The sequence below is a fragment of the Thalassophryne amazonica genome, chromosome 17 (genome assembly GCF_902500255.1).
Source record: "Thalassophryne amazonica chromosome 17, fThaAma1.1, whole genome shotgun sequence".
NCBI lineage: Eukaryota > Metazoa > Chordata > Actinopteri > Batrachoidiformes > Batrachoididae > Thalassophryne > Thalassophryne amazonica.
In genome coordinates this window covers 18,062,017-18,087,810 of record NC_047119.1, presented here as the reverse complement: position 1 = coordinate 18,087,810, position 25,794 = coordinate 18,062,017, and the positions used below count along the sequence as shown (strand labels likewise).

The 25,794-nt window shown below is 46.8% G+C and overlaps 1 protein-coding gene and 1 long non-coding RNA gene across 2 annotated transcripts in view; both read left to right on the top strand.

Annotated features, from left to right (window-relative positions):
- The window catches only part of itga1 (integrin, alpha 1), a 133,332-nt gene that overhangs the window by 100,190 nt on the left and 7,348 nt on the right, over positions 1–25,794 (top strand). The window contains exons 24-28 of the mRNA XM_034192048.1: positions 2,291–2,393; positions 8,305–8,421; positions 8,515–8,613; positions 8,694–8,798; positions 8,882–8,977. Of these exons, the coding sequence (XP_034047939.1) occupies positions 2,291–2,393; positions 8,305–8,421; positions 8,515–8,613; positions 8,694–8,798; positions 8,882–8,977 (520 nt within the window). The remainder of the gene's footprint in view (positions 1–2,290; positions 2,394–8,304; positions 8,422–8,514; positions 8,614–8,693; positions 8,799–8,881; positions 8,978–25,794) is intronic.
- On the top strand, positions 10,524–24,237 carry LOC117529300. Its single transcript, XR_004565982.1, has 3 exons — positions 10,524–10,602; positions 18,507–18,513; positions 24,226–24,237. It is a non-coding gene; the product is annotated as an uncharacterized LOC117529300 (long non-coding RNA).

Sequence of the window (25,794 nt, the reverse complement as noted above, 5' to 3'; positions counted from 1 at the left end):
GATGGTATCCTTTATCAACTGACAAAATTTGATCCGGATCTGATCCAGATTACAGAGTTTGTGGCCATTTAAATTTAACATTGAAAATCCCATTTAATGTATATTTGACATTATATCTTAAACATTCCCCAATCATTCTCATATTTGAAAGTAAGGTGCAGACTGGCACTCACTATCATCTGGCAAAGTTTGATCCGGATCTGATCCAAAGTACAGATTTCGTGGCCATTTCAATTTAACATTGAAAACCTCATTTAATATATTTTTCACATTATATCTTAATCAAACATGCGCCAATCATTCTCATATTTGAAGGTGAGGTGCAGACTGGCACTCACTATCGTCTGGCAAAGTTTGATCTGGATCTGATCCAGAGTACAGATTTTGTGGCCACTTAAATTTAACATTTAACATCAACCACTTTTAATGTATATTTTACAATATATCTTAATCAAATGTGCCCCAATCACTCTCATATTTGAAAGTGAGGTGAAGATTAGCACGCACTATCTATCTATCTATCTATCTATCTATCTATCTATCTATCTATCTATCTATCTATCTATCTATCTATCTATCTATCTATCTATCTATCTATATATATATATATATATATATATATATATATATATATAAAGTCGTAGTACTAGTATGAATAATGCTGGCTCCATGTGGTTTCACAGTAATCCCAAGCTTAAAGCAGACTTAAACTGAAATGACAACCATATTAATATTAGTAATTATACCAGGATTTTACAAATAATAATAAATGTTAATTATACAGTCTAGCAGTTTCTTAACTCTAAGGTTTTTTTAATACGTCAATACCAACTAAATAAGTGAATTCAAAATACATTCAGAACACACACACACACACACACACGCATGCATGCAAAAAAATAGCTCCCAGGAGAAATTATGCCAGAGTTCTCTCTTTTGCTTTTTTACACATTTTATTCAGATTTAATCTCCACCTCACACCTTTAGTTAAAATTCAGTTAGGGTCAATCATGATACTTTGTACCGTGATTACAGATCACTTATTTTTCTAATATTGTTGAATAGGAAATATATTAAATATACAGTACTGTGCAAAAATATATATATATATATCAGTGTGACTAAATACTAATATTTTAAAAAAGCAAAGAATATGTAAAAATAATGAAACACTTGTAAATATCAAATGCTTTATGATAAACCATCCTTACAATTAAACACTAAGCAGAATAAATAACATGACTCTGAGTTACATTTACATTTTTAGTAAATTAATAACCAAGAATGTCATGTTGATTAAGTCACTCATTCATTATTATCTCATTTGTGTTCTTGTGAAATCATGAACTCAGCTCTAAACCTGCAAAGTTATCAAGCTTTTCTCTGTTACTTTCTTGAGCAGACTCCTTTCTTTCAAAATATACTACAAGTAATAGTAATAGTAGTAATTAGTCAGAATAGTAGTAGTAGCTATGTCATAAAATAGACAAAATTGCCTTTGATTTGGCTCCATTTCTTTTAGAAAATAAGCACTCAGAAATTTGCTCTTTAGTGATATATACCATCCTCATGAAGAAACCACGTTCCTGCAGAAAACACATGACTTATTAGGGGAGCTACGACCGCTACCTTTGCACCCCCCCCCCCCACCCCCTTAGATGACCCCAAAACACAATTAGGATGTTCAAAAAAATAAAAACTGGCCTCAAGCCAGTTATCCAAGATGGCGTCCAAGATGGCCACCAAAATAGGGTTTTTCATAAAAACACCTTTAAACAACATATGACCAACTTAAATATCACAGAGATTCAATTGGAATACCATTGCAGGTCACCGCAAACTCATTTGTGCCTAAACTAAATTCATTCATGGGTTTAAGATTCAAAATGGCATCCAAAATGGCCGCCAATAGACCCTTATCATTGAATCTCTGTGATATTTAAGTTGTTTATATGTTGTTGACTGTGAGCGATACGCCCCGCCCACGTTTCTGATGGACACAGAAACACACAGACTGGACTGTTAATGGGATTAAGCCCAAATAATCTAGCGGAAGTTCAAATCCCATTTTGGCGACACTACACAATAAGACACTGATGTGTGTATTATTCTGTGTATATAATACTGATTTGACTTCTTAGCTATTAACCTTGAGATGGTTTGTCCTTTGACCTTACAGGATGTCGGTTTTCCAGCCATCAGCGGGATACATTCATGTTTGTGCTTTAGTGGTTTTGTTTGTTTGTTGTGAGCTTTCTAACAAACCTGACATGAACACTGCTTCCACCAGACAACCCAAGGATGAGCATTTTGTAATAAAAGATGGCGAACAGTACCCTGCTTTAATCAATGACACCAGTGTGATTGGAGAAAAGATCAACATCAACTTCATGGTAAAATATAAATATATTATAGAATACTACTAATAATATACACTCAGGTCAATAAGTACTTGGCCAGTGACAGTTTTTGTAGTTTTGCCTCTGTACTCCAACACAGTCAAGTGGACATGAAACAATCGAGATGTACTTCTAGTGTTGACTTTTAGTTTTAATTCAAGGGGTTCCACAAAAATACCGCATTAGCCTTTTAAGAATTACAGCCATTTATATACACAGCCATTCTTTTTTCAGAGACCATGAGTCAACTAAAAATATAAGGTCCAATATAAGGATGATAAGGACATTTTCAAGCCCATTAATAATGTCTTGGAGTTTTTAAATTAGTCATTAAGAAATGCAAACAACAACAACAAATATACTGTACGGTAAATCTGTCTGGCTATCAAAACTGGCCAACCGTGCAGAAAGGAGACGAGTGAGGGAAGCCACCAAGACACCAATGACAATATGTGAATTGTTCAACTATTGTCTGTTCCATCACCAGTCGCACACACACACACACACACACACACACACACACACACACACACACACACACACATATATATATATATATATATATATATATATATATATATATATATATATATATATATATATATATATATATATATATATATAACTCAGCCACATGGGGTGTGCAGCCAGTACATTCTGAGTGCCGGTCCCAAGCCCGGATAAATGAGGAGGGTTGCGTCAGGAAGGGCATCCGGCGTAAAACAAGCCAACCGAACTATGCAGACTCAGAATCGAATTCCCATACCGGATCGGTCGCGGCCCGGGTTAACAACGTCCGCCACCGGTGCTATTGCCCAACAGGGTGCCGGTGGAAATTGGGCTACTGCTGGGCGAAGACGACAAAGAAGAGGAGGAAAACGTTGCCACGAACAGCGGGAGAAGAAGAAAACTAGAAGGGTGGAAATGAGAGTGGGGACTTTGAATGTTGGTAGTATGACTGGTAAAGGAAGAGAGCTGGCTGATATGATGGAGAGGAGAAAGGTAGACATATTGTGTGTGCAAGAGACCAAGTGGAAGGGAAGTAAGAGCAGGAGCATCGGCGGTGGGTACAAGTTGTTGTACCATGGTGAGGACAGGAAGAGAAATGGTGTTGGGGTCATTTTAAAGGAAGAGTATGTTAAAAGTGTGTTGGAGGTTAAGCGAGTGTCTGACAGGGTGATGAGTGTGAAGTTGGAAATTGAAGGGGTGATGATGAATATCATCAGTGCATATGCCCCACAGGTTGGTTGTGAGATGAAGGAGAAAGATGATTTCTGGAGTGTGTTAGATGAGGTGGTGGAGAGTGTGCCCAAGCATGAAAGAGTGGTGATAGGAGCAGACTTCAATGGGCATGTTGGTGAAGGGAACAGAGGTGATGAGGAAGTAATGGGTAGATATGGTATCAAGGATAGGAATGGGGAAGGACAGATGGTAGTTGATTTTGCGAAAAGGATGGGAATGGCTGTGGTGAATACCTACTTTAAGAAAAGGGAGGAGCACAGAGTGACATATAAGAGTGGAGGAAGGTGCACACAGGTGGACTACATTCTTTATAGGAGATGCAAGCTAAAAGAAATCACAGACTGTAAGGTGGTAGCAGGAGAGAGTGTCACTAGACAGCACAGGATGGTTGTTTGTAGGATGACTTTAGAGGTAAAGAAGAAGAAGAGAGTGAGAGCTCAACAAAGGATCAGATGGTGGAAGCTGAAGGAGGAAGACTGTTGTGTGAAATTTAGCGAGCAGGTGAGAGAAGCACTGGTTGGAGGGGAAGCAATTTTGGACAACTGGAAAAGTACTGCAGATGTGGTGAGGGAGACAGCTAGGACAGTACTGGGTATGACATCTGGACAGTGGAAAGAAGACAAGGAGACTTGGTGGTGGAATGAAGAGGTCCAGGAAAGCATAAGGAGAAAGAGGTTGGCGAAAAAGTTTTGGGATAGTCGGAGAGATGAAGAAAGTAGACAGGAGTACAAGGAGATGCAGCGTAAGGCGAAAAGAGAAGTGGCAAAAGCAAAGGAAAAGGCATATTGCGAGCTGTACAAGAAGTTGAATAGTAAGGAAGGCGAAAAGGACTTGTACCAATTGGCCAGACAAAGGGACAGAGCTGGAAAGGATGTGCAGCAGGTTAGGGTGGTAAAAGATGCACATGGTAATGTGCTGACAAGTGAGGAGTGTGTGCTGAGAAGGTGGAGGGAATATTTTGAAGAGTTGATGAATAAAGAAAATGAGCGAGAGAAAAGGCTGGATGATGTGGTGAGAGTAAATCAGGAAGTACAAGAGATTAGCAAGGAAGAAGTGAGGGCTGCTATGAAGAGGATGAAGAGTGGAAAGGCAGTCAGTCCAGATGACATTCCAGTGGAGGCATGGAAATGTCTAGGAGAGATGGCAGTAGAGTTTCTAACCAGATTGTTTAATAAAATCTTGGAAAGTGAGAGGATGCCTGAGGAGTGGAGATGAAGTGTGCTGGTTCCTATTTTCAAGAACAAGGGTGATGTGCAGAGCTGCAGTAACTACAGAGGCATAAAGCTGATCAGCCACAGCATGAAGTTATGGGAAAGAGTAGTAGAAGCTAGGCTTAGAAAACAGGTGAAGATCTGTGAGCAGCAATATGGTTTCATGCCGAGAAAGAGCACTACAGATGCAATGTTTGCTCTGAGAATACTGTTGGAAAAGTACAGAGAAGGACAGAAAGAGTTACATTGTGTGTTTGTGGACTTAGAAAAAGCTTATGATAGGGTGCCAAGAGAAGAGTTGTGGTATTGTATGAGGAAGTCTGGAGTGGCAGAGAAGTATGTTAGGGTAGTGCAGGACATGTACAAGAATAGTGTGACAGCGGTGAGATGCGCAGTCGGAATGACAGACTCATTCAAGGTGGAGGTGGGATTACACCAAGGATCAGCTCTGAGTCCTTTCTTGTTTGCAGTGGTGATGGACAGGTTAACGGATGAGATCAGACAGGAGTCCCCATGGACTATGATGTTTGCAGATGACATTGTGATCTGTAGTGAGAGTAGAGAGCAAGTTGAGTCTAGTCTGGAGAAGTGGAGATATGCTTTGGAGAGAAGGGGAATGAAAGTCAGTAGAAGCAAGACTGAGTACATGTGTGTGAATGAGAGGGAGCCCAGTGAAATAGTGCAGTTACAAGGAGTAGAAGTGGTGAAAGTAGATGAGTTTAAATATTTGGGGTCAACTGTTCAAAGTAATGGAGAGTGTGGTAGAGAGGTGAAGAAGAGAGTGCAGGCAGGGTGGAGTGGGTGGAGAAAGGTGGCAGGAGTGATTTGTGACCGAAGAATATCAGCAAGAGTGAAGGGGAAAGTTTACAAAACAGTAGTGAGACCAGCTATGTTGTATGGTTTAGAGACAGTGGCACTAACAAAAAGACAGGAGGCAGAGCTGAAGATGTTGAGATTCTCTTTGGGAGTGACAAGAATGGACAAGATTAGGAATGAACATATCAGAGGGACAGCTCAGGTGGGACGGTTTGGAGACAAAGTCAGAGAGGCGAGATTGAGATGGTTTGGACATGTGCAGAGGAGGGACCCAGGGTATATAGGGAGAAGGATGCTGAGGATGGAGCCACCAGGCAGGAGGAGAAGAGGGAGACCAAAGAGGAGGTTCATGGATGTGCTGAGAGAGGACATGCAGGTGGTTGGTGTGACAGAGGAAGATACAGAGGACAGGGTGAGATGGAAACGATTGATCTGCTGTGGCGACCCCTAACGGGAACAGCCGAAAGACAAAGAAGAAGATATATATATATATATATATATATATACGAGGTCTCTTAGATAATAAACCGACCCTTTTATTTATTTTTTTAACTATATGGATTTGAATGACATGTGATTACACCAATCATGCTTGAACCCTCGTGCGCATGCGTGAGTTTTTTCACGCGTGTCGGTGACGTCATTTCCCTGTGGGCAGGCCTTGAGTGAGATGTGGTCCCGCCCTCTCGGCTGAATTCCTTTGTTTCACACGCTGCTCGAGACGGCGCGCGTTGCTTTATCAAAAATTTTTCTGGACCTGTGAGGAATATCCGAGTGGACACTATTCGAGAAATTAAGATGGTTTTCTGTGAAAAGTTTAACGGCTGATGAGAGATTATGGGGTGTTTCTGTCGGTGTAAGGACTTCCCACGGAGCGGGACGTCCTGCAGCGCTTCCAGGCGCTGTCGTCGGCCTGTTTCGAGCTTAAAACATCCTAATTTAAGGCTTAATTCACCCAGGACATCGTGAGAGAACAGAGAAGATTCAGAAGAGGCCGGCATGAGGAATTTATGCGGACATTCCACTGTTTAAGGACATTTTTTTAATGAAAGACGTACGCGCAAATTCGCCGAGTCGTTTCCGTGACGACTCGGCAAATCTGTGTGCGCCGCGACAGGAAAAACACCTCCGTGTTGAAAACCATTTGTAGAATTCAGGCGGCTTTTAATGGCTTTCAACAAGTAAGTAACTGAGAAATTGTTTAACAGCTTGGGCATGTTCCAACTTGCCCGTTAAGATTTCCAACGGAGGTGTTTTTCCTGCCGCGACCCCCCGCGGTCGGGTCCAGCCCGACATGCGACTCTGCCCGCACGTTCTTTCATTACAAAATGACCGTTAACAATGGAATGTCCAAATAAACTCCTCATGCCGACTTCTTCTGAAAGTTCTCTGTTCTCTGACGACTTACTGCGTCAACAGAGCCTGAAATGTGGAAGTTTTCAACTTGAAACGGCGAGACGCTGCCGCCTCGAAGCGCAGATCGCCGTCAGGCGCCGTGGACCGTCCTTAAAGCGACACTACCAGACCAAAATCTCTCATCAGCCGTTAAAATTTTTACCGAAAACCAGCTGAATTTATTGAATGGTGTCCACTCAGTTCTGCCTTACAGTTTTGAAAAAATTTTGATCAAACAAAGCAGCAGTCTCTGAGCCATTCCTAAACAATGAAAAAAATCGACGGTCGGGTGGACGACTCCTCACTCAAAGACTGCCCACAGGCGAATGACGTAACCGACAGGCGTGAAAAAACTCTTGCATGCCCACGAGGGTTCAAGCATGTCTGATGTAATCACACGTGATTCAAATCCATATGGTTTTTGAAAAAATAATAAGGTCGGATACTTTTCTAATAGATCTCGTATATACTGAAAAAAGAGAATAGTTGAACCAATTTAAATTAATTCTTTCAATTGTAACATCTAAATGAATTAAGTTGTTTGAACTTAAGTTTGTAAGTTCAAGTTGATCTAACTTGTGAGTTAGAATTGATCTAACTTACAAACTTAAGTTCAAACAACTTAATTCATTCACATGATACCAATTGAAACAACTGAAAAAAGAACCAACTTAAAAAGTTGTTTCAGTTGACAACACCTCAATGAATTTTTTACTATATGAAAAAAGAGAATAGTTGCACCAACTTAAATGAATATATATATATATATATATATATATATATATATATGTGTGTGTGTGTGTGTGTGTGTGTGTGTGTGTGTTAATGAAATTTCACATTTTCTTCTTTTCAAGAAAATTCTCCTGTGTTCCACTTCAAAATGAAGCTGTATAACTGGTGATGCATCAGACAACAGTTGCACTGCACAGTTTCTCCAGTCACAGCAACACAACCCCTGTAATGCCTTCAGAGCTGTTATGTGTATCTTGGTGGCTTCCCTCACTAGCAGTCTCCTTGCACAGTCATTTCATTTTTGAGAATTGCTTATTCCAGACACAGTTCCAACATATCACCATCCTGTTTGTGTTTCAAGCACATCTTGATTATTTTATTTCAGTTTCACTGTGGTGGGGTGCAGAAGCAACACAACAATAATTGCATCTCTGTCGAAATACTTATGGCCTTAACTGGAACTGACAAGTGCGCAGTAGAGTATATTTCTCCATTTCTCCTCTTCTCAGGTACAAAAGGATGGTGACGTGGTGACTCCGCCCCTTCATCTTCGAGTGACCTTTCCTTACGTGTCTCAAATAAGTAACACCTTACTGTACCTGACCCATGTCAACGTCAGCCCCCACGTACGCAACCCAGACACACACAAACACACTGAGGCTGTAAAAAAAGAGAGCATTTAAAACTCATTTACACGTCCTTTTATCCGCCCCCTGCAGGTCAGATGTGATGCGGCACATTTGATCAACCCATTTAAAATTAACCCGGTTGTTTTGAAGCCCGCTCCAAAGAGAGAATCCCTCACGGTGTACCAAGTGGTGAGTTACACTCGAGTGTGTGTTTGTGTGTAACAGTGCACGTGCCAACGTCTTAACTGTGTGTTTAACCGGCTGTGCAGAGCTGTGAAACCATCCCCTGTGCCACGTTCAGCTGCTTCATCGCCGAGGCTAAGATCAGTCAGGTCAACCTGACATTCAGACTGTGGAAACCAACCTTCGTTAAGGTACCACGGCTTTACACACACACACACACACACACATACATGCGGATGAATTAATGAGAGACAAACTGTTGTCTGTTTTCCAGGCGGAGTTTTCCAGTCTGCACATGGAGGTGAATGCCACTCTGAAGACCCACAACACAAACCTGTTTGTGTTGAGCAGCACTGACCAGACCAGAACTGTAAGATAACGTTTCTGTGTCGTACTCCCGCGGTCCGTTCGCCTTGGAAATCGAGAGTTGTATCAAGAAGGAAATGTGTGACAAATCAACATGCAGATCCATACTAGATCAGCCGTGGTGACCACACATGAAAATGGAACAACTCAAAATAATACAGTTTTGTTTGTGTGCACTCGTATGGAAAGGGCATGGAGCTCAGTGGGATAAGCAGTTGAATTGCCAGTGTGTGCACCTGGGTTTGATTTCCAGTCAAACTACCTGTTTCCTCAGACAAGATGCTTTATCTGTCGTGTCTCAGTCCACCCAGCTATAAATGGGTATAGAACCTTTGGCTGGTGAAGAAGTCTGGTTCGACCTGGCATCCCAACAGGGGGAATAACAGAGTCTTATCTGCTTGAAGCTACAGAATCTGAACAAAAGCACCAGCACCAGTGGGCCTCTGGGCCAGTATAGGACTGAAATAGATCATTTGTGTCTGTAGCATGACCCAAGCAGAGGGTCACCCCTTTGAGTCTGGTCTGCTTGAGGTTTCTTCCTCAGAGGGAGTTTTCTTTATCACTGTTGCTCTGGGGGTAGGTAAGGTTAGACCTTACTTGTGTGAAGTGCCTTGAGGCAACCTTGCTGTGATTTGGCACTATATAAATGAAAATAAATTGAAATTGAAAATAGATGTGTAAAGTACTGTGTGTGAGTCTGAAGCACCCTAGAGTTTCTCTATAATTTTGAGGCTGTAATATTTGTAATACTTACACCTGCGAGAGGTAGTACAACATACACAAGAGTACTGCTTTCAGTCCTGCATGTTCATCTGTTTGTCCTTTGTGGGCAAAATGACTTGAAATTATCAGGTTTGTCGGACAAAAACGTCAGGAAACAAATGCAGGACTTGACACAGTAGTTCTGGTTAGTAAAAACGTTTACTGAATGATTCGGTGGAGTCCAGTACACAGCAAGGCAGTCCAAGAAAATCAAACAGATCAAAAACATCAGGAAAAAGGCGTGGTTGGTGTAAACAGGCAGGTGGTCAAAAAACACAGCGTGAAAGCAAGACTTGGAAAACACAAAACACAAAGCTGGAAGCAAAGGCACAAGGCACAACGATCTGGCGAAAAACTAGTGCAACCAGTGGAGCTTAAATATGGCCAGGCATTGAGCTGCAGATTAGAAACACGTGTGTGGAAGGATCCAGAACAGGGTGTAGCCTAAACAGAGTGTAACACCCACCACCAAGTACCAAGAGAGACAGACAAGAGAGATAGGGACAGAGAAAGCCCAAGCAGGAAAAACCCAGCAAGAGAATACACAGAGACAAAATCAAACAAAACCTAAACTACCGAGATAAAACCTAAACTCAAACAAAACAGAAAACAACCAAAACCGAAGATAAACAAAATAAAGGCCTGAGCTGAACATGGCATGACAGAAACATAATAAAACAAACACAGCGCGCGCACACACACACACACACACACACAGGTCAGATCATGACAGAAATAGTCCGGGAGCTGTGGGGGTGAACCTGGTTTTTCCAGGTAAACTTTTTTCCCTGCTGTTTGTTATAGCCTTGGGGTAGGTAAACAAGAATCAAGAGGGTGCCCGGTGATATCCCTTGGGCAACTCCAGATGTTAGATTAGATTAGATGAGATTAGATTAGATAGAACTTTATTGATCCCTTGGGAAGACTCCCTCAGGGAAATTGAGTTTCCAGCAGCATTGTATAGCAGCACACAGGGTAAGACGCACACAGAGTATCAAAAGTAAAAAAAAAAAAAAAATTATATTAAAAAGATATTAACACCTTTGTAGCAGACCCACACAAAACATTGAAAAGGATACGTCTTCTGAAATACATCCAGTGTATTTATATGCACAAAAGGCCATTGGCCAAAGGCTGGCCAATGATTTTTTAGATTTGATTGATTCTTTTAATTTTGTGCAGTCTGTGACTCGTCCGACACGGGAACATGGGCACATTCTTGATCTTGTTTTAACTTATGGTTTTACTGTTTCTAATTTAGAGGTTTATGATGCTGCTTTTTCGGACCATATGCCCATTGTTTTTGACATGCCTCCGTTTTGTCATATGGTGAAATCTTGTGCTCCTACTCAGCGCGGTCGTGTTCTTAATTCTTCCACTGCTGCTCAGTTCTCCACTGCTTTTAACGCTGTGATCAGCTCTTCTGAGTGTCTCGGTTTTAATTTAGATGTTGACTCCTTCACCTCTGAATTCAACTTGATCTGTCAGACTGTCTTAGATACTGTAGCTCCATTGAAACTTAAATCTTCCAAACATCGATCTGAGCCTTGGATGAATGATGTTACGCGCACTGTCAGGCGCGAGTGTAGGAGAGCTGAGCGAAAGTGGAAGAAGGACAGATCTCAGTTGTCCTTCCAATTACTGCGTGACTGTTGGCGTTTTTATCAGAAAACTATGAAGGCTGCTAAATTAAAGTACTTTTCTGATGTTATTGATTTGAACTGTCACAATCCTCGTGTTCTTTTTAAGATTGTAAATTCTGTTTTAAGTGCACCACAAATGGATTGTCTCGAGAGCTCCACTGAATTGTGTGAGAATTTTATGAGTTTTTTCTTAAAAAGGTTGCTGGTATTAGGGCCCTCATTAGTTCTCCTGCTTATGACCCTTCTATCTCTGTGACATGCTCAGCTGTTTTTGACCAGTTTGAGTCTGTCAGTTTTGTTATGTGTCGACGCGGGTTGAGGAGCGGACCTGCGTCAGACGGAACCCAGCGCTACAAATAACCAGAAAAGCGGTTCCAAAAACAATATATTTATTACACCCACTGTGCATAAAAGGTGTAAAAACAAAAATAGCGTCCTTCTGGTGGAGTGACTGTTGGCACGCTCTCCAGCGCCCGCAAGGATCAAAGCCCGGCGCTCCTGGACCCACTACCACCAGACAAACACCCCCCCAGGTGGACACGACAAACTGACTCTCTGTGAAGCAAAGAAGAGGTGAGGTAAGTCAGCAGTTACAACAATATCTTTCAAAAGACACACGCTATCAGCAACACATTCAGGTCTGTATCTTTTTTAACTTTATGCAAATGAGCAGTTTCTCACAACGGGTGGAGGATCACTTATCCGCACGCCACAGCAGTGAGAAGCAAGCTGCACAATTCTCATCACAATTCAAGTATACTGTGTAACAAAACACCAAGTTACTATCAACAATTAATCAAACACTTAATTACCTTTAATGTGTGCTGACAGCATGTGTCCTCACCCTTCCCTGCTTCACGGGCTCGATGTGTCAAACCCAGGCGCGGTCCTCAGCGTCTCACAAACGAACATCACAAGGTCGAGTTCCCGGCAGTTCTGCTTGAATCACACATGACTTAAATGCAGAACGCCATCCAATTATCTGCTTCAGCTGAAAGTCTTTAAGGTTGCATGTGAGCACCAGTCACAGGTGCTACACATGATGTTGATGAGGGTGAGGACTCTTCAGCCAGCACCTTCTCCACAGACAAATCAGCTCTCATGCCACCTGAAGAGCAAAGAAAAGAAAAGAACACCAAAACATCCAGCCACACACCCCAACACACAACAAGTTTGCTGTCTTTGAGAGATATTATTGGTCATATGAAGCCTGCTGGTTCTCCAAATGACCCTTTGCCACCTCGTCTTTTTAAAGAGGCTTTTTCCATGTTGGCACCGTATGTATCGAATATTATTAATGGGAGTTTGGTTAATGGTATAGTGCCTACCAGTTTCAAAAATGCAGTGGTGACCCCACTTATTAAGAAATCTGGCTTGGATTCTTCTGAACTTTCTAATTTTAGGCCAATTTCCAAACTTCCTTTTCTCTCTAAAACTTTGGAGAAAATTGTATACTGCCAGTTGAGTTCTTTTCTTAATAATCATGACACCCTGGAGTTGTTTCAGTCTGATTTTAAATCCCGTCACAGTACTGAGTCGGCACTGCTGCGGGTTTTTAATGACATTTGTATAGCTACTGATTCTGGTCACTGTGTTGTTTTGGTCCTGTTGGATCTAACAGCGGCCTTCGACACAGTGGACCATCAGATCCTCTTGTCTCGCCTGGAAAACTGGGTGGGCATTAAGGGTGTTGTTTTAGATTGGTTTAGATCCTACCTTTCAGAGAGAAGTTTTTGTGTCCGTATTGGAGCTGCTGAATCTTGTGCAGCGCCCCTTGCATGTGGGGTGCCTCAAGGCTCCATACTTGGTCCGCTTCTTTTTTCTTTGTATTTACTCCCAATGGGATCAATTTTTAGGAGACATGATATCTCTTTTCATTTTTATGCTGATGACTGTCAAATTTATCTGCCACTGAAGCAGCAAAATGCATACTCTGCGAACCATCTCTTAGTGCATTGGTGACATTAAGGCGTGATTGTCCATACATTTTCTACACCTGAATGATAAAAAGACTGAGGTGTTGCTGTTTGGACCTAGTGACACTTCCAAAATCAATGTGGATATGGGTCCCATGAGTCAGTATCTGACACAGACAGCAATAAACCTGGGTGTAAAGTTGGACAGTGATCTTAAATTCGATGCTCAGATTAGGTCAGTGGTCAAGTCTAGTTTCTGTCAACTTAGACAGCTGGCCAAGGTGAAACGATTTCTTTCACGACATCATTTTGAGATTTTAATCCATGCTTTTATCACTAATCGCCTGGACTACTGCAATGCACTTTATATTGGGCTGAATCAGACGCTGCTTACTCGCCTACAGATGGTGCAGAATGCTGCTGCTCAACTTTTGGCTGGTGTTAGAAGGTACGAGCACATTACACCGGTTTTGGCCTCACTTCATTGGCTCCCAGTTCGTTTTAGAATTGATTTTAAAATTCTTTTATTTGTTTTTAAATGTCTTCATGGCCTTGCCCCGCTATATCTGTCTGACCTGCTCCATTTATATGCCCCTTCACGCTCACTCAGGTCAGCTGATTTGTCACTGTTGGTTATCCCAAGGTCAAAGAGGAAGCGTAGAGGTGACCGAGCTTTTTCAGTCGTTGCCCCGAGACTGTGGAATGATCTTCCTTTGCACATTAGGCAGGCTGATTCTCTCTCTGCTTTTAAATCGTCTCTTAAAGTACATTTTTTCTCTTTGGCTTTTAACACAGCTTGACACTGTTTTTTTTGTGTGTGTGTGTGTGTGTGTTTTTGCTTTTAACTGTAACTTTTTATTTATTAAATTATTTTAACTTGCCTGTTTTTGTTGTGTACAGCGCCTTGGTTGTTGGTGCATTTTAAAGTGCTTTATAAATAAATTGAGATTGAGATTGAGATTGAGAAAAGCACATATCACCGGAAGTACTTCAAAATAAAAGCATCAAACAACGAAGTGCCTTTAACACAGTAAAAACACAAAGAAGTGTTTTTATATAAAAACATACCTTCATAGGTGTTGGGAAGGTGTCGTAGCACGGACCCACAACAGGGGGCGCAAATGAACGGACAATGAGTAAGCCAAAAGGTAACAATTTAATGTTGTGATATTACACAACGAAACGTGTCTTAATGTTCACAGTCAATAAACACCAGGTGACGTGTGGGCAGGCTCGAAGATAGAAGACGCCCGACGAGAGAGAAGCCGCGTCCCACACGGCCTCCACCACCAACGGCCTGAAGAACACCGGAGCCGCCAAGTCCCGAGTCCCCAGGTGGCCTCTGTCTTCGGCTGTCGACCCTGGTACTGCTGGCAGAAAACAGAAAGTTAATGTGTGAGTGTGAGTCCGCACACTCAGTAATTAACAGTCCAGACACCGTTAGGAGGGAGCACCTCCACCTCCAAATCACACACACTCGTGCAGCTCCTGATCAACCACTTATCTGGGACGGGGTGCGAGGTGAAGCCGTCACTGTCACTCCAAAACGCCAATCCTCCAGACAAGGAAACACTTCAGGAAAACGGCTGCAACAGAAGTTCAGTTGGTTACACAATGTGTCAGTCAGCAGAGAAATTACCTTAATACTGGTAGTCGATTTCTCGGCGGGGAGGTGGAGTTGCAGTCCGGCTTATATGGTGGTGTAGATGAGTGACAGCTGGAGTAATGAGTGACAGCTGTCACCTCCTCTGGGTCTGGCGCCCTCTTGTGCTTGGAGCCCGCACTCCAAGCAGGGCGCCCTCTGGTGGTAGTGGGCCAGCAGTACCTCCTCTTCAGCGGCCCACACAACAGGACCCCCCCCTCAACGGGCGCCTCCTGGCACCCGACCAGGCTTGTCCGGGTGTCGTCTGTAGAAATCGGCCAGGAGGGCCGGGTCCAGGATGAAGCTCCTCTTCACCCAGGAGCGTTCCTCAGGTCCATACCCCTCCCAGTCCACCAGATATTGGAACCCCCGGCCCTTACGACGGACGTCCAGGAGCCTGCGGACCGTCCAAGCAGGCTCCCCGTCGATGAGCCGGGCAGGAGGCGGCGTAGGGCCAGGTGCACAGAGGGGCGAGGTGTGGTGTGGCTTGATACGGGACACGTGGAAAACAGGGTGGACCCGCAGTGAAGCCGGGAGTCGGAGCTTCACTGCGGCCGGGTTGATGATCTTGAGGATGGGGAATGGGCCGATGTATCTGTCCTTTAATTTGGGTGAGTCCACACAGAGGGGGATGTCCTTTGTTGACAGCCACACCTCCTGCCCGGGCTGGTATGTGGGGGCCGGGGAACGTCGGCGGTCCGCATGGGTTTTGGCCCTCGTCCGGGCCTTTAATAGGGCAGAGCGGGCGGTCCGCCACACCCGGCGGCACCTCCTGAGGTGGGCCTGGACCGAGGGCACACCGACCTCTCCCTCCACCAGCGGGAACAATGGGGGCTGGAACCCCAAACATGCCTCAAAAGGGGAGAGGCCGGTAGCAGACGAGATTTGGCTGTTATGGGCATACTCGATCCAGGCCAGATGGTGACTCCAGGCCGCCGGGTGCGCGGAGGTGACGCAGCGAAGGGCCTGTTCCAACTCCTGGTTAGCCCGCTCTGCCTGGCCGTTGGTCTGGGGGTGGTACCCGGACGAGAGACTCACGGTGGCCCCCAGCTCCTTACAGAAACTCTTCCACACCTGTGAAGAGAACTGGGGACCACGATCTGAAACGATGTCCGATGGTATCCCATGCAGCCGCATGACGTGGTGGACCAGAAGGTCAGCCGTCTCCTGGGCCGTCGGGAGCTTCGGGAGGGCCACGAAGTGGGCCGCCTTGGAGAACCGGCCCACTATCGTGAGAATCACGGTGTTGCCCTGGGACGGCGGGAGGCCCGTGATGAAGTCCAGGCCGATGTGAGACCAGGGGCGATGAGGCACTGGCAGGGGTTGGAGGAGTCCCGTCGTCCTCCGATGGTCTGCCTTGCCCCTGGCGCAGATGGTACAGGCCTGGACGTAGTCCCGGACGTCGGTTTCCAGGGACGCCCACCAGAAGCGCTGCTGGACTACTGCCATGGTCCTACGCACTCCGGGATGACAGGAGAGCTTGGACCCGTGACAGAAGTCCAATACGGCAGCTCTTGCCTCTGGTGGGACGTACAGTCTGTTCTTGGGGCCAGTCCCCGGGTCCGGGCTCCTTGTCAGGGCCTCCCGGACGGTCTTCTCCACGTCCCAGGTGAGGGTGGCCACGACAGTGGACTCGGGGATGATGGTCTCGGTGGGGTTCGACAGCCCCGCTTTGGCTTCTTCTTCGTGCACCCGGGACAATGCATCTGGTTTTTGGTTCTTGGTCCCGGGGCGATACGTGATCTGGAAGTCAAAGCGCCCGAAGAACAGAGACCAGCGGGCTTGCCTGGGGTTCAGCCGCTTGGCGGTCCGGATGTACTCCAGGTTCCGATGGTCCGTGAAAACCGTGAAGGGCAACGATGCCCCCTCCAGCAGGTGTCTCCACTCTTCAAGAGCCTCCTTCACCGCAAGAAGTCCCCGATTGCCGACGTCATAGTTCCGTTCAGCTGGGGTCAACCTGCGGGAATAAAAGGCACAAGGATGGAGGACTTTATCAGCCTCCACGCTCTGGGACAGCACGGCTCCTATCCCTGAGTCAGAGGCGTCCACTTCTACTATGTACTGGCGATCAGGATCAGGCTGCACCAGAACTGGTGCAGTCGAGAACCGACGTTTCAACTCCTGGAACGCGGCTTCGCACCGATCCGACCAGGCGAAGGGGACCTTGGTGGAGGTCAGGGCAGTCAGGGGGCTAACTACCTGACTGTAACCTTTAATGAACCTCCTGTAGAAATTTGCAAAGCCTAGGAACTGCTGTAGTTTCCTGCGGCTTATCGGTTGGGGCCAATCTCTCACCGCCGCAACCTTAGCCGGATCAGGGGCGACGGAGTTGGAGGAGATGATGAACCCCAGGAAGGACAAAGAAGTGCGGTGGAACTCGCACTTCTCGCCCTTCACAAACAGCCGGTTCTCCAACAACCGCTGTAGGACCTGACGTACATGCTGGACATGGGTCTCAGGGTCCGGGGAAAAGATGAGTATATCGTCCAGATATACGAAGACGAACCGATGCAGGAAGTCCCGCAAGACGTCATTTACCAAAGCTTGGAACGTCGCGGGGGCGTTAGTGAGGCCGAACGGCATGACCAGGTACTCAAAATGACCTAACGGGGTGTTGAATGCCGTCTTCCATTCGTCTCCCTTCCGGACCCGAACCAGGTGGTACGCGTTTCTAAGATCCAATTTTGTGAAAATTTGAGCTCCATGCAGGGGCGTGAACACTGAATCCAACAGAGGTAACGGGTATCGGTTGCGAACCGTGATCTCGTTCAGCCCTCTGTAATCAATGCATGGACGGAGTCCGCCGTCTTTCTTGCCCACAAAAAAGAAACCAGCACCCATCGGGGAGGTGGAGTTCCGGATCAGCCCGGCAGCTAAGGAGTCCCAGATGTAGGTCTCCATTGATTCGCGTTCCGGACGTGAGAGGTTGTACAACCTACTGGACGGGTACTCAGCGCCCGGGACCAAATCGATGGCACAATCATACGGTCGGTGCGGGGGAAGAGTGAGTGCCAGATCTTTGCTGAAAACGTCAGCAAGATCGTGGTACTCCCTTGGCACCGCCGATAGATTGGGGGGAACTTTGACCTCCTCATTAGCCGTGGTGCCGGGAGGAACCGAGGATCCTAAGCACTCCCGGTGGCAGGTTTCGCTCCACTGCGTCACAACCCCAGACGGCCAATCAATCCGGGGATTGTGCTTCACCATCCATGGAAAGCCCAAAATCACTCGGGAGGTAGAAGGTGTTACATGGAACACTATCTCCTCCCTGTGATTCCCAGACACAACCAAAGTCACTGGTTGTGTCTGATGTGTGATTAATGGAAGCAGGGTGCCATCTAGTGCTCGCACCTGCAATGGTGCCGGCAGAGCCACCAGAGGGAGCCCTACTTCCTTTACCCATCTGCTGTCCAGCAGATTCCCTTCAGACCCTGTGTCTATCAGTGCTGGGGCATGGAGGGTTAAATCCCCACAAAGGATTGTTACTGGGATTCGTGCAGATTTGCGGGGTTTTCCCGCGTGCGTGTTATGACCCACCCTTAGCCCAGTTTCTAAGGACGGGCGTTGTAGATTGACCGTTTTAGGGCAGTCCTTCTGCATGTGCTCGCAAGAGCCGCAGACAAAACACTCCCCGCGGGCCAGCCTCCTTTGTCTGATTTTTGATCTTAATTTGGCCCTGCTCGTGTCCCTAGCCTCCTCAGCAGGGGGAGCCGTAGCCACACGGAGCTCTCTGGCAGTGAAGCGTGGGGACGACGTCACCTTGTCGGAACCGGAAGGGGGAGGGACGGCTCGTGCCCGGTCACGCCCCCCGGCCTGCTCCCGACGATGCTCATTTAAACGGTTGTCTAAACGTATAACCAAATCGATCAGCCCGTCGAATTCCCGCGGTTCATCCTTGGCCAGTAGGTGCTCCTTAAGGACCGGGGACAGTCCATTTACAAAGGCGGCGCGGAGCGCAACGTTATTCCAGCCGGACCTCGCTGCCGCGATGCGGAAGTCAACTGCATACTCGGCTGCGCTACGGCGCCCCTGTCTCATCGACAGCAGCACGTTCGAAGCGGTCTCGCCTCTGTTGGGATGATCAAACACTTGTTTGAATTCCCGTACAAACCCAGTATAAGACGTTAGGAGCCGTGAATTCTGCTCCCAAAGCGCCGTAGCCCATGCGCGTGCCTTTCCTCGAAGCAAATTAATAACATAAGCCACCCGGCTAGCGTCTGATGCGTACATGACGGGGCGCTGTGAAAAGACGAGCGAACACTGCATGAGGAAGTCCGCGCACGTCTCGACACAGCTCCCGTACGGTTCCGGAGGGCTTATGTATGCTTCAGGGGACGGTGGGGGGGTTCGTTGAATGACCAGTGGAACGTCTAATACGGGCCCAGGACCAGCCAGAGGAGTGGCTGCAGCAGCGCCCTGATCGCGCGCTTCCACCCTGGCGGTGAGAGCCTCCACCCTCCGATTAAGGAGGACACTCTGCTCGGTCACTAATTCTAACCGGGCCTTGAAGGCGGTTAAGATCTGCTGCAGCTCACTCAACCCGCCTCCCGCTGACGCCTGCGCTCCTGGCTCTTCCATTGGCCGTTCAAGCTGGAGTTGACGCCCCTCGGAGTCCATGACGATGGCCGAGAAATCCTATTGGGAAGGTGTCGTAGCACGGACCCACAACAGGGGGCGCAAATGAATGGACAGTGAGTAAGCCAAAAGGTAACAATTTAATGTTGTGATATTACACAACGAAACGTGTCTTAATGTTCACAGTCAATAAACACCAGGTGACGTGTGGGCAGGCTCGAAGATAGAAGACGCCCGACGAGAGAGAAGCCGCGTCCCACACGGCCTCCACCACCAACGGCCTGAAGAACACCGGAGCCGCCAAGTCCCGAGTCCCCAGGTGGCCTCTGTCTTCGGCTGTCGACCCTGGTACTGCTGGCAGAAAACAGAAAGATAATGTGTGAGTGTGAGTCCGCACACTCAGTAATTAACAGTCCAGACACCGTTAGGAGGGAGCACCTCCACCTCCAAATCACACACACTCGTGCAGCTCCTGATCAACCACTTGTCTGGGACGGGGTGCGAGGTGAAGCCGTCACTGTCACACCAAAACGCCAATCCTCCAGACAAGGAAACACTTCAGGAAAACAGCTGCAACAGAAGTTCAGTTGGTTACACAATGTGTCAGTCAGCAGAGAAATTACCTTAATACTGGTAGTCGATTTCTCGGCGGGGAGGTGGAGTTGCAGTCCGGCTTATATGGTGGTGTAGATGAGTGACAGCTGGAGTAATGAGTGACAGCTGTCACCTCCTCTGGGTCTGGCGCCCTCTTGTGCTTGGAGCCCGCACTCCAAGCAGAGCGCCCTCTGGTGGTAGTGGGCCAGCAGTACCTCCTCTTCAGCGGCCCACACAACAATAGGAGTCATTTACATCCAGTAGGCTGTTTCTCATAGCCTTGGGTATAGACATTAACCCCTTGAGGAGGAGGGCGGAGCACCCTATGCGCCCCCCCAATGGTACCATTGAATGCTGGAGACATCTAATGATAAATAAACAGAACTCATATCAAAGGCGTCCAATCTGGTGTTTCTTGTGGCTATTGCGTGGATGAATAAGAATCAGGGGAGAGGGGTGGGGGTGATGATACTTGTATCCATGGATACTAAGCCCACTGATGGTGGAAATGCCCAAACCTTGCAAAATCAAATTTCATGTATTCCAGTAATGTTAAGTACACATTTTATGAAATGCATAATTTTTTTATTCAGACAATATTCCAAGCAGAGAGAATTCACTCTTAATTTGAGATAAACACAAAGAAATTAATGTGTTCAATGTGAGACAGAATTTTTACGGTTAAAAATGGTCTTCAGCACGATGAATATGTGAGCGCAGAAAGTTATCCCGCTGGCAAACAGAATAGCTAATAAAGATACTATGGGATTGCTGAGCTGAGCTTAGCTTGCCAGAAAATAAGCTGCAAATACTTAGAGCAATCAGCGATGACAGCTGGCATTTTGATGGGCTGTTCTGTCCTGTTCAGGCTGCTGTGATCTGGAACATCCCCGTGTAAAACAAGCACAAAACACAGTCCAGTGGAGGCCTGTCTCCTTACAGCTGCATCTCCTGGAGGTACAGGGAGGTTCACTTATGCAACCACATCGGATCATTTCCAAGATGTAATCTGGGGCAGATTGTGTGTTTTATGGAAGAGGCTTTGGGATAAGAGTTCTGTTTGGTGTCCTTCTTCCAACCGAATTCCTCTGGGCTCAGGGGTGGAGGCTTTTCCCTTGGACATTGCCACAGAATTGCCTGAAAATGAGTAAGTTTCACATTCTCAGTGAATGCTTCCTTCGTGGATGGAAGAGAGGCCAGGTTTGGTGAAGACGTATGACCTTTACTATTCTTTTTCCCCCATACCAGCAGCCTCGTGTGTGTCATGTCCTTGCTCTCCTTTATGCCATAACAGGCCAAGATGAAAGCAGTGGCTTGCTCACGCACTTGCTCGAGTGGTGTATCCACATCTCCTATTATTGACAACTCATATTCATCCTTCATGTCCTTGTTACATGTATGTAATCCAAGATGGCGCCACGTGAAGGCACCCTGGTATTTTGGTGCTCCCTGTTTTGTCTGTTTTTGTGCGTAAATCGTGTGTCATCGTGTTCCTACACCTGCGAGGAGCTTCTAAACATCAGATTATCAACACCCACAGACATTACGCCAGTTTTTTTAGTTCCTGCAGCTGAACTGGTTCACTTTTTGGCCAAAAGAGTGAGACGCCGGCGGAGAGGAAAACGAGCAGGAGCTCTCGTGCACTTCAGACAAAGGGGTACGCGCACGCCCCTACCTGGGATATTTCTCTCCAACGTCCGCTCACTCGGCAACAAGATGGATGAGCTGGCACTGCTGATGAAGAAGAATAGAGATTTCTCCTCATCTTGTGTACTGTGCTTCACGGAGACGTGGTTAAATGCACAGACACCGGACTGCGCGCTCCAACTAGAGGGATTCCAACTCCTCCGCGCAGACAGAGACCGAGCACTCTCCGGTGGAAAAACAAGAGGTGGAGGACTCTGCTTCTATATCAACAACGCCTGGTGCTCTGATGTGACTGTGATCTCCCAACACTGCTGTCCCTCTCTGGAATATCTCCTCATAAACTGCAGATCATTCTACTCTCCACGTGAGTTTAACTCCTTCATACTTTGCTCCGTGTATATTCCACCGAGCGCGGACGTGCACGAGGCCGAGCACGCGCGCTTGCGGATCAGATTATGAGCGTGGAAAGAGACTTTCCGGACTCCCTTGTTATAACTCTCTGTGATTTTAATAAAGGGAATCTCAGTCAGGAATTACCAAAATAAAAACAGTTTGTTAAATACCCGACCAGAGAAGGGAGCGCGTTAGATCATTGTTACACGACAGTGAGTGGTGCGTAGCGCGCGGTGGCCCATGCAGCTTTGGGACTCTCAGACCACGTGATGGTCCACTTGATCCCCATATACAGACAGAGACTAAAACTCTCCAAACCTGTTGTGAGGACATCTAAAGTGTGGAGCAATGAAGCTGTAGAGGAGCTACGCGCGTGCTTGAGCAGTACGGATTGGGATATGTTTGAGGCTTCAACAGACAGTCTAGATGACTACACGGACACTGTGACATCATATATTCATTTCTGTGAAGACAGCATCATCCCACAGCGCACCAGGGTGAGATATAACAATGACAAGCCCTGGTTCACACTTAAACTCCGGCAGCTCCGTCAGCAGAAAGAGGTGGCTTTCAGAGAAGGAGACAGAGACAGCTATAGAGGTGCAAAATACAGATTTAGCAAGGAGGTGGCAAAGGCTAAATCCATGTACAGTTCACGTCTGCAGCAAAGGTTCTCTGCCAATGACTCGGCCTCTGTGTGGAGGGGGTTGAAAGAGATCACCAACTACAAGCCCAAAGCACCTCGTTCTATTGACAACCTGAAGCTGGCCAACGACCTGAACGTCTTCTATTCACGTTTTGAAGTCATGGACTCACACCTCCCCACACCCCACACAACTGGATATTCACACACTCTGGACCTCCCCCCTCTCACCGCTGCCCTCCCCCCTCCCCCCGCTGCCCTCTCGGTTCAAGAGGAGGATGTGAGAAGACACTTCATAAGGCTGAATCCACGTAAGGCCCCGGGCCCAGACTGTGTCTCTCCTGCCACCCTGAGACACTGTGCTGATGAGCTGGCCCCAGTCTTCACGGGGATCTTCAACACCTACCTGGAGTCATGCCATGTTCCAGTCTGTTTCAAGTCCTCCATCATAGTTCCAGTCCATAAGAAACCACGCGTCACTGGACTTAATGAATACAGGCCTGTGGCTCTCACGTCTGTAGTCATGAAGACCTTCGAATGCCTGGTTTTATCCCACCTGAAGTCCATCACCGACCCGCTCCTGGACCCCCTGCAGTTTACCTACAGAGCCAACAGGTCTGTAGATGATGCCATAAACCTGGCCCTGCACTCCATCCTGCAGCACGTGGACTCCCCAGGAACCTACGCTAGGATCGTGTTTGTGGACTTCAGCTCTGCATTCAACACCATCCTTCCGGCTTTGCTCCAGGACAAGCTTTCTCTGCTCCACGTGCCCGACTCCACTTGCAGGTGGATCACAGACTTCCTGATGGACCGGAGTCAGCATGTGAGGGTGGGAAAGAATGTCTTGAACACTCGGGCTCTCAGCACAGGATCTCCACAGGGCTGTGTCCTTTCCCCTCTGCTCTTCTCCCTGTACACTATCTGCTGCACCTCCAGCCACGACTCCGTAAAGCTTATCAAGTTTGCGGACGACACCACCCTCATCGGACTCATTTCGGATGGGGATGAGTCTGCCTACAGGTGGACCGGCTGGTGACCTGGTGCAGCAGCAACAACGGAGCTCAACGCCCAGAAAACAGTGGAGATGATCGTGGACTTCAGGAAAGCCACAGCCCCCCCTCCCTCCCTCGACATCACCAACAGCCCCATCACCACTGTGGACTGTCACCGCTTCCTCGGCACCACCATCACCCAGGACCTCAAGTGGGAGTCAACCATCAGCTCCCTCATCAAGAAGGCCCAGCAGAGGATGTACTTCCTACGGCAGCTGAAGAAGGCCAAGCTGCCTGTCCAGCTGATGGTGCAGTTCTACACGGCCATCATCGAGTCCATCCTCTGCTCCTCCATCACGGTGTGGTACGCCGGGGCCACAGCCAGGGACAGACACAGACTGCAGCGCATTGTGGCCTCTGCTGACAAGGTGATCGGCTGTAGCCTTCCATCTCTCCACGACCTGCACATCTCCAGGACTCTGGGCCGAGCAGGTCGGATCACAGCTGACCCTTCTCACCCTGCACACGGTTTATTCGAACCACTCCCCTCGGGCAGGAGGCTACGGTCCATCCGGACTAGAACCTCCCGCCATAAGAACAGTTTCTTCCCCTCTGCCGTTAAACTCATGAACACTTCATAACTCAGTCACCTCTGTCACTTTATCATTTTATCACGGGTCACTTTAGACAAGGTACTCTGGTTTTTAATTGCACTCCTCCCACTGCACTGTTGTTCTGTTTGTGTTGTTGTACATAGCCTTTCATATTTCATATTTCTATTTCATATTTTATCTTATATTTTATCTTATTTTAGCACATATTTTATCTTAGCATTTTATATTGCTCTCTGTTTAATGTTGCACCATCATACCAAAGCAAATTCCTAGTCTGTGAATCTTGTTCATTGACAATGGCAATAAACTTCTTCTGAGTTCTGAGTTCTTGAGGGTCTTGATCACCGCACCTTTACCAATACCAAAATAGCACGCTACTGTGTCGCATCCTGATATAGCATGGGCAGCTAGAAGATTCTTCACTGTTTTCTGATGGACTTCGTGTCTACTGTTGCCCTTTCCTTGCTTGGAGATTCCATCGTCAGTGGCACGTCCAGCCTTTGCTGTTCTCTAACAAAGTGTTTTTCTCATCGCGGTATATGTTGCTTCACTGGATGATATTCTGTATTCACAGTTTTATAGTATCCCAGAATCCTTTGCGCGCTGGGGAGGGAGGCTTGATAATGGCTCAACTTGATGCTAAGTTTCTGTGTAGGCTCTCAGTTGTCCAGGTGGTTTCCATAGTCCTCGCGTCAAGCAACCCAGTCCAGTCGAAGATTCAAGCTTCTCTACTAACTTGATGCTAACTGTAACATTGAAAATGTCATAAACATGCTGACACGTTAGCTTCGGTCACGTTTTTAAGTTATAAAATACATCTGTCAACTGTTTCAGAAGACCATAACAGGTCGGTTTAACATAAAAAAAGGTAAATTCTACAGCTAGCCAGGCCCCTGTAGTCGGTGCGGACCAAGGTAGCTTAGCCGCTGTTAGTTCCCTTCCAGCAGATCCCGAGCAGCCGGGAAAGCAGGCCGACTGGGTGACTGTGAGGAGGAAGCGTAGCCCTAAACAGAAGCCCCGTGTACACCGCCAACCCGTTCACATTTCTAACCGTTTTTCCCCACTCGGCAACACACCCACCGAGGATCAAACTCTGGTTATTGGCGACTCTGTTTTGAGAAATGTGAAGTTAGTGACACCAGCAACCATAGTCAATTGTCTTCCGGGGGCCAGAGCAGGCAACATTGAAGGAAATTTGAAACTGCTGGCTAAGGCTAAGCGTAAATTTGGTAAGATTGTAATTCACGTCAGCAGTAATGACACCCGGTTACGCCAATCAGAGGTCACTAAAATTAACATTGAATCGGTGTGTAACTTTGCAAAAACAATGTCGGACTGTGTAGTTTTCTCTGGGCCCCTCCCCAGTCGGACTGGGAGTGACATGTTTAGCCGCATGT